The 9,900-nt window shown below is 41.0% G+C and overlaps 1 protein-coding gene across 1 annotated transcript in view; it reads left to right on the forward strand.

Annotated features, from left to right (window-relative positions):
- Positions 1-5,073, forward strand: part of PSAT1 (phosphoserine aminotransferase 1) — a 42,758-nt gene extending 37,685 nt beyond the window's left edge. Inside the window, exon 9 of the mRNA XM_020787783.3 lies at positions 1,087-5,073. Coding sequence (XP_020643442.1) covers positions 1,087-1,192 — 106 coding nt within the window. The 3' untranslated portion in view covers positions 1,193-5,073. The remainder of the gene's footprint in view (positions 1-1,086) is intronic.
- Positions 5,074-9,900: the final 4,827 nt, after the last annotated feature.

Genomic DNA, 9,900 nt, shown 5'->3' on the forward strand with positions numbered 1-9,900 from the left:
GCACAGAAACATAACCCCCCCAGTCTAAACTCACCCTCCAAAACCCACCCAAAACAGTTTTTTTAAAAAGGAAAAAGGAGCACCTTACCCGTCCGAAGTCTCCTCAGCCTCCTGGTGCTCTGCTGCCTCTGCCGTGGCCAGGGGCGAATGGCCAAGTGCCTGGCCAGCTCAAGCCTCCCGTTGATGGGTGACTGCTGCCTCCAATCATGGCAGCGGGGAACCCCTGGGAGGTTTCCCAGGGCTTCCCCGCTGCCATCGGAGACCTCCTGGGGGTCCCCTACCACTGCGATCGGCGCCTTCAGATCCCCGGAAGGTCTCCAATGGTGGTGGGGAAGCCCGCCCCGCTGCTATCGGAGACATCCTGGGAGTCAGAAAGCACCGATCGCAGTGGCGGGGGACCCCGGGAGGTCTCCCAGGGTTTTCCTGCCGCCATCAGAGACCTCCTGGGGGTCCCTTTTCCTAACCGTTGGGGTGAAAGAGCAGTCTCTTTGCCACCAATGGTTTGAATGGAATGAAAAAGAGGCAGGGGAAATTTGAATTTCCTGCCCTTTTCCCCTGCCTTTTTTTCGTTTGGAGGTCGAGGCACCGTTCGCAAGTCAAAGCAACGTTTTGCGAACGGAGCCGTTCGTAACTCGAAACGTTCGCAAGTGGAGACGTTAGTAAGTCAAGGTACCACTGTACATTGACAGATGCCCACTTGAAGAACCACAGTTACCATTTGCAACCTGTCCTTCTGGAAATTGTGGTCAAAACGAAAAGAATTCCAATTTCTGAAACAGGTTTGAGCTAGTAAAAAATGAAGCTTTCATCCGATGGCTAGTCCTTGTGTGCAGATCTTCCACTTGTATTACTTTATTCTTGCACAGTTGTGTCTTTCTCATCCAGCACTATTGACAGCTTTCCTCAGGAGGCTGCTTTTCTGTTCACATGCCTCTTGAAAGCTAAACGGGTATCTTTAGAAATTATGTGTTGCTCCAGCCTAAAGGGGCATGCCCCTTATTAGTATAAAGAGATGCAGTACATGAGAAAAACTGTGAATGACCCTGTTAAGTTTACCTGTTTCTTTGTATTTTCCCCATGTTTCAGGTCTGTGGGAGGAATTCGTGCTTCTTTGTATAATGCTGTGACTGTGGAAGATGTTGAGAAATTAGCAACATTCATGAGAAGTTTTATGGATACTTACCGATCGTGAACATCAAACCCTGCCAAAATGAAAGTCTAAAGAATTGGGAGATTGTAAAAGCATTTCTTACCAAGCACTCACTCTCACAAAGAATTTTTTGAAATAATAAAAATCACTGTATTTCTCATGGACCAACCAGTATACAAAGTAGCTCTTAACATTGGTAGATAATGGCTTGCTCCAGGAGGACATTTGGGACATGCATAGAGATGGTTTTTATTGGGGTGTGTGTGTTAGGCTGGGAATATTCGCTAGCTCATCAAAGTATCTGTAACAAACTCAGTAACTAGTAACATGCCGTAGGTATTAGACTGTAAGTGTTTGCGTGCCAATCCTGTGAACTAAATTGTTCTTCATGCAAGTGATCCCACAAACAATCCAGTTTTGTATAAAAAAACTTAGGTGTCTTTTGTGTCTTGGTTTTCCTGCTGTTTGCCACCTTTTTTTTTTTATTTAATTTAAATTCTTAGCTTAGATCACCATTTGCTTGGTCTGGTAAGCAGAGTTAAATTAATATCTTTGTTTACACACAAGAGGCTGCATTTGCCAGCATTGCCATATGTCTGATAATTCCAAGTATGCCTCACTAATGGTGCTTAAGGAAACTACTGCCAATCATACTTTGCTGAGCTCAGGCCTTATTCTTGCAAACATTATGAAAGAGGAAGCCACCTCAGTTTTGCAGACTTGCCTTGGTGTTATTTTTCTTCTTCAGATTTTACGTATACATTTAACTGCTCTAAAATGCAGGCTTTTTTTCTTGGCAAATACTAAACCTAGACTTAAAATATTGACACACAACACATCCTTTCTCATCTGTGTTCTTTCTTCTGAGGTCAGTATCACCTTCATGCTTTTCCAAGGCTGTTTTTGTTATTATCTGCCATCATGTCACATCTGATTTTAGGTGGCCCTGATAGGATTTTCAAGGTATATGAGGTATTTGAGGAGTGGTTTTACTAGTGCCTGAGGGTTAACAGGGATTTGAATCCTAGTCTTTTGCATCTAGTCAGTCAGTCTATCCACTTATACCACACTGGATCTCAAGGCGTTTTTTGTGACACAGAAATTGTATTGGAATTAATCTGGACAGAGTATTTATCCCCCTCTTTATATGTGCTTGTATGCTAGTATTGCCTTTTCCCCATTTTATATATATACAACAATAAAAAACAAAACTACTCTTTGCTGCAAAGAGCTCACAAGAGAAGCTTTCAATTATAGAATTAATACTTTTTAAAAAAAATCATGGAAGGTTGTTTAGAAACATTTCCTCAAACTGTATTCGTGAAGGCTTTCACAGCCAGGATCTAATGGTTGTTGTGGGTTTTTCAGGCTCTTTGGCCGGGTTCTGAAGGTTGTTCTTCCTAACGTTTCGCCAGTCTTTGGCGAAAGGAGAGAAATGCCATCAAGTCCCTGAACTCAGACCCGGACATCGTCATCCTGCCAGCAGACAGAGGCAATGCCACAGTAATCATGGAAAGAGGAGAGAATACAAGGACAAAATCAGAGACCTTCTAGACCCCACTACCTACAGAAAACTGAAACGGGACCCAACCAACAAAATCACCAAACAAACATACTGATCAGGAGTTCCTCCCTGCACCCCAACGTCCTTTAATGAATCTGCAAGACAGAAGCTCTCCCACCAAGACTATATGGACTCCCCAAAATCCACAAGAACTCAATCCCACTCAGGCCTATTGTAAGTACCATCAGCTCCCCAACATATGAATTAGCCAAACACCTAGTGACCCTCCTACAGACCCACATTGGGCAAACCTCATCCTATATCAAAGACTCAGGACATTTCATAAGCAAGATCAGCACCCTAAATCCCTGGGGACAGACTGACCAGCTTTGATGTAGTATCCCTGTTCACTAAGGTACCGATAAAAGACACCCCGAAACTCATCCAGCAGATCTTTCCAGAAGACATCAAGGCCCTCTTCTAACACTGCCTAACAACCAGCTATTTCCAGTGGGATAATGAATTCTATGAACAGACAGATGGAGTGGCCATGGGGAGCCCCCTCAGCCCTCTTATAGCAAACATCTACATGGAGCATTTCGAAAAATTTGCCCTGGCTTCTGCACCCCTCGCACTCACAGTCTGGTTCCGATATATGGATGACACCTTTGCAGTTTGGAGCCACGGTGAAGAAAAATTGGAAGAATTTCTCAACCATCTCAACAGCATCCACCCAAATATACAATTCACCATGGAAAAAGAAATAGAGGGCCAACTTCCATTCTTAGATGTCATGGTCCTACGCAAAACTGACCTCCGACTGGGACACAAGGCCTACGGAAAACCCACCCACACAGACCGGTACCTACACAAAAACTCCAACTACCACCCACAGCAAAAAAGAGGCATAATCAAAACACTGGTAGAACGTGCAAATCGGAACTGTGAAGCTCAGTTTCTCAGCACTGAACTCGACCACCTGAATTGGGCCCTATAAGCAAATGGCTACTCCAAAAATGAAATCACAAGAGCCATGAAACCGAGAAAACAACACCGAACTGAAGAAGAAAAACAGCCACCCACAAATAAAGTATTTCTGCCATACATCAAAGGGGTCACGGACCGCATGGGGACACTTTTGAAAAAACACAACCTACAAACAGTATTCAAGCCCACCACAAAAATACAACAAATGTTATGGTCAGCAAAGGACAGAAGGGACCCTCTCACCACTGCAGGAGTATACCGGATACCTTGCAGTTGTGGCCAGGTATATATTGGAACCACAAAACGAAGCATCCACACCAGAATCAAAGAACATGAGAGACACTGCAGACTAAAACAACTGGAAAAATCTGCAATAGCTGAACATGCCCTGAAACAAGCTGGACATGAAATTCTATTTCAAAATACTGAAATACGGGACAACACCAGCAATCATTATGTCAGACTGCACAGGGAAGCCATTGAAATCCACAAGTACCAGCAGAATTTCAACAAAAAAAGAGGAAAGTTTGAAACTCAACAAAACTTGGCTCCCAGGTTTCAAAAATACAGCGTGCAAAAGGTCAATGAACTCTACCCAGCCACAAGGACCGGGGATGACTACACACAAAAGACCAGCTAATGACACCCATCAACCACAGTGACAGATACTCTCCTTCTTATCACAACAATACACCCACAAGAAGACACACTAATCACTCATCTACAGAAAAAGACAAAAGCCCATCTCACAGCCATAAATACTCCACTCCCAAGCCAACTACACCAGAGCACAGAGTGCTGTCCTCTGAAGATGCCGGCCACAGAAACTGGCGAAACGGTAGGAAGAACAACCTTCAGAACACTGCCAACGAGCCCGAGAAACCCACAACAACCATTTCCTAAAACTGTTTGGGACATTTTTGAATCACTTCTTAAACGTGTGGACGAAAACCCAGTGAGATTTACATTGGTTCAGTACTAAGTAAGCACTAACAAGGGGTGAAGAGACAAGTACACCATCTGCATGACCATGTATTTTCACTGAGGGACCATATTTACATTTAATTCTTATAAAATTCTGTTGAAATGGGATCATACACAACTCAGTTTCATATACAACCCCCTTGTCACTCCACTCATCCATATCAAAGTCCCAGGCCTTCATCAGATATTAAAGTCTTCCTTTCTGCCTCTCATCCATGTTCTGTCTAGCAGAACTTTTGCATCTGTTCGGTAATGTTTATCTCAAAATAAAAATAGCATTTATGCTTAAATAATATTAACAATGTCCTTTCATTCCTGGCATATGTCTGAGGTCAGTGTACATGCATTAGCATAAAAAGAAATTGTTTCATTTGCCTAGTTTTAAATACCCATGTCTTATTGTTCATTCGTGTTACACAATGAATTAAAAATAAGAGTTTTAAAATAACCAGTGAGTGAAGTATTGCTTTACATTTGTTTCAAAAGCGATGGGGACTTTATGTTCTGAGACTTCCAGATGTGCTAAACCTTAAAAAAAATGAAAACATTCTCTGTTGATCCTTATTAACTTAATTCAGCAGTGGTCTGGAAATTCACTAATTTGCAAGAAGCTGCCATATTACTTTGAGACTAATAGCACTATCAAGCTTTACTGCCCAAAGATAAAATGAAGGATGAACTTCTCAATTATCCTGAGCGCTAACATTTTTTTTATATGTGGAAGAGGTAGGCAGAACAGGTTGATGCGGGAATTCCAAAGGTATTTTCTCAGCTCGTATTATGCAGTTCCAAGTTTGTGTTGCACTGCCCTTTGATTTGTTGTGTGGAGGGTTCGTTAGAAAAAGAAAATACCATGGCGGTCAAGATTTTGGCAGTATTGGTGGTCAAAATACATATGGGTTAAACATAAATAATACATTGGACTCATATTTGAAACAGAGAAAATGTACACCAATTTTATATCAAATGTGCATCCATTCTACTACTACTATCCCACCCCTTCCAGATTGAAATAAAGGAAAAGTTTTTTTCAGAACATCTGAGAGTCTTGAAGGAACAGCCAAGGATGTCAAGGCTACAGTTTGGAAAGAACTACCTACATCTTAAAATGGGTGGGCCATGGGAAAAATCTAGCCCCTGGTAACACAGAGAGCTAAGTTACTTGGAAGTCATCTATTAGGCTATGGAGATGAGTTGGTAGGACCAAAGTGAACCTAAGAACATTTAAGAGTTTTCACCATCACAGTCCTTTGCAAGTTACAGAAAAGAATAGTTAACTTCACATACATGTCTATGCCCCTCAACATGTACTATGGAAGATTTGATGTCAGCTGGTCCAAATGCTTTCGATGTTTCCTACTGTTGAATGAAAATTATCTGATATATTAATTGTATAGTGGTATTTTGACATGAACAAAGAAAGGAATAAAGGAAAATACTAATTTTAAGAATATGTATATACTACTTTATAGTAACAGCAGTGTGCAAGTCAAGCAGATACAAAAAATGACATTAAAACAAGATAACTTCCAAATAATTCACAATAAATGTTCTTTCATTAGTTGGAAAAATGTATGCTGGCAGCATCAGTGATCAGGAAATACGTATAGTAATATATAAGATCTCGGCATGCAGGAGAGAGAGAGAGAGAATTCTAAGTGTTAGAACATTTGCAAGGAAGGAGCTGTATTATAGGCATTTGTGGGAGAGAAAATGTTATCTTCAGTGACTGAAAAATATAAAATTTGGAAATCCTAAGGAAAATGCTCAAGACTGGAATGACAAGTAAGGATATACCCATTTTTTTTGGTACAGTACTAGAAATTTAAGAATTCTCCATTCTGTTCCACCTGACAGATACACACGGAAACCTAAATGTGTCTTCCCTGCAAGAAATGACTAGACTGGAAGGCTTTGTGGCCTAGCATAGGTCTAATTCTGCCTATCTTCCTGTTCAAAAAGGATGTTGCTATTACACACATTATTTGAGCAGAAAGCTATGTGGCATTAAGTCTATGCTGGGCCATGAAGACTTCTTGCTTATGGCTTTCTCCCAGATAAGCCACATTTAGGGGTGTGCATGTCAGGTGAAGCTACCAGAATGGAGAATTCTGGGATTTGTTTAAAAAGGAACATCTCTAGCTGCCTAGAGTGGTCGCAAGATCAGTTAGGCGGGATATAAATCAAATAAATAATTGCAAGTGCTGAGCCAAAATTTTTAGAAGGCATTTTTCTGAGAACCATATTCTTTTTCGTTCTCTTTTAAAAAGCTGCTTGGTGCCTAACATCCTACAGTACCTCTATAAGAATATTCTAGAATGACATTGGGGTACAGCGATGTCCAGGCTACCAATAGTGCAAAGCCATGTTACAACCACTACTAAGTTTGCAGAATGCGTTTGGTGAATTAGTGTCCCTAGGTTTCCCCTGCCATGGTGAATTTGTGCACAGCTATAACAGTGCTGGTGTCCGATTTCTCTCTAGGTATGGTGTCTATTTGAAGGAAATATATTCAAAAATGCTACCTCTATAAAGGTCCTCTTCCTGGTTATAAAGCAGGTAGTGGATGACTGTGGTACCACCAAGAAAGCTTCACTCACTAATCTCATGTGGATGTATGGAAGCACTCATTCTTCCTGTCTTCATTTCCTCACCTTCCAGGACTTACTGGTGCTAATTTTGAAAGGCAGTCCAAAAAGAACGTCCATCATTTAAAAAATATGCATAGGCTTTTGAGTCTCCAAGTCTACCGGACTCCTGTTAAGAAAGTGTCACTTTAACTTGCTAAAGGTGTGACAATTGTTTCCTCAGCTGACCTTTAAAACTATGATGGGATGTATTTCTGTGGATCAGTTGGTGTAGATGTTTCCTGTTGAACATCAGTTGTGTGACTCAGTACACAACAGCAAATGCTTACTCTCACTTCTTGACATGCAGCAATGTACAACTGAAACTTACACCAATGGAATTATACAGATGTAATTTTTCAGTTCGATTCTGGCCAGTAACTAGCCATCTGTCTAGTAAAGCAAAAAGTCTCTGTATATCTCTGCCATCATTCCGAGAAAATGAAGCCTAGACTTGAAACTTGGCATATAAACAAAAAAGACCAAGAGCGTGTGTGATGCAGGGCTATTTGTTTTTAACAGCCGTGTTTAGTTTAGAAATGCACTAATTGCAAGCAATTTTAAAATGACTGTAGCCTGCAGTACCAGCTGAGAGATTAGATGGCAGACAGCTGGTTTGTGGTGGGAGAAAGGCTCTTAAAATGTTACTTTTCGTCTTTCCACTGCTGAAACGATACGCTTCTTAACTCCATGTGGTGAGCCCTGCCCACTCACAGCTCCCTGTCTGTCTGTCTGTGGTGAAGGAAAGAATCTTCTAAATGGCGGGAAAGGTAGGCATTTTCTCCACCAATGATGTATGATTAGGTGTCTGAACTGAACAGACTACTGTCAAAATGAAACAAAGATTTTGTTGGGGCAATGAGGTCTTTCTATAGACAACAGAAAATGAAGATCAGAATAAATGGAAAAATTACACAAGATATAAAAATACAAAAAGGAACAAGACAAGGATGCCCATTGTCTCCTTTACTGTTTGTACTTTTTATTGAAATATTATTACAACAAATTAGCTTAATGAAATCCTAAAAGGACCAGGAGAATAAGCAGGTGATCACCTACTATTGAAATGGCCACAAAGAAGGTGCCAAAGGTTCTGGGGAAAGCATTTAACAGGTGGGTGCCGTCGCTGGAAGCCCTCTCTGCTCGTAATCACCATCCACAGTTTACATCACACAGAGCAGAGAAAGATGTTCTTGGAGTGCAAGTATCATTAGCCCTAGTTCTAGCCAGCATAGCCAATTTTTTTTGGGGGGGGGGTTGATGGGAGTTTCAATCCAACAACACTTGCAAAGCCATACCTTACACATTGCTGACAGAGATAAAAATAAATAGTTTGGGTTTGATTGTAGCTCATTAGTGGCAGATAAAATGAACAACTACTACCATCTTCTGCAGGATATGATTTCAAAAGAGGCATTGTCCTTTGCATTAAAAACTTCCTAACTGTTAGAGTAGTACAACAACAGAACCAATGACCTTGGGAGAGTGCTCCACTGATGGAGAATCATATAATCATGTTTTCTCATTCAAGAGGAAAGAACAATATAAGAACCTTTGAACTGCAGAGCTAGAAGGGACCCTATATAATATCATTGAGTCCAGCCCCTCTCAAGGAGGTACAATGGGGAATCGAACTCCCAAACTCTGGCTCCACAGTCAGATGCCTTAAATCAGTGGTCTCCAACCTTGGGTCTCCAGATGTTCTTGGACTTCAACTCCCAGAAATCCCAGCCAGCGGAGGTGGCGGTGAAGGCTTTTGGGAGTTGGAGTCCAAGAACATCTGGAGGCCCAAGGTTGGGGACCACTGCTTTAAATGACTGAGCTATTAGAAAACTATGTCAGATATGCTTTAATTTGGATTCCTGCATTGAATGGGACTCGATAGCCTTATATGCCCCTTCCAATTCCATGATTATATGATTCTATAGTATAGTTACTATCAAGTCAGGATCTCATATATGGATGAGCTAAAGACTCTGGATAAATGTTGAAACTGTGTGAACACCTGGTCCCTAGCTGATTTGTGAACAGCTGAAATCTGTTTTGCAAATAGCCTCCAAAGAGTGCATAGAATCAATGGAGCCAAAATAATGAATGCTGACTTTGGGAGATATAGTTTAAAAAAAGAGGGACTTTCTTAAGCTACAATATTATGTGCATTTATTGGATTTTCTGTTTTGGGCAGTTGGATGGACTCAGTGACCTTTACGGTCCTTTCTAGCCCCACAGTTTTATGAGTTTATGAGTTGTCTTCTTTTTAATTGTCGTAGGAGAAAGGCAATGGGAAGGGAAGTCTTTCCACAAGGCCCTGGTAAAATGGAATGTAGTGAAGCACAGCAACATGCATTAATGGTGCAACACTGATGTTTTGATCGGATAGATTTGAAGATCTCATGTTTTCATATGTTTAAGACCTCACACAATGTTGTGGACACTATTTTGCATGGCTTAAAAATATTGTATCAATTCGTCTGAAAACGAGTATCCTCAGCTTTTGGCATGAAAGCACATTAAATTAAAGTAGCTGTATTTTTAAAAAGACATCTAGCATGACATGACAGAATGAATCTTTAATGTCCTGTGCCTGCCCATACTCAACTGGAATTAAATTAAATTAAATCTTAAGGGTGAAAGTAATGTCAGCTTAG

The sequence above is a fragment of the Pogona vitticeps genome, chromosome 2 (genome assembly GCF_051106095.1).
Source record: "Pogona vitticeps strain Pit_001003342236 chromosome 2, PviZW2.1, whole genome shotgun sequence".
Lineage (NCBI taxonomy): Eukaryota > Metazoa > Chordata > Lepidosauria > Squamata > Agamidae > Pogona > Pogona vitticeps.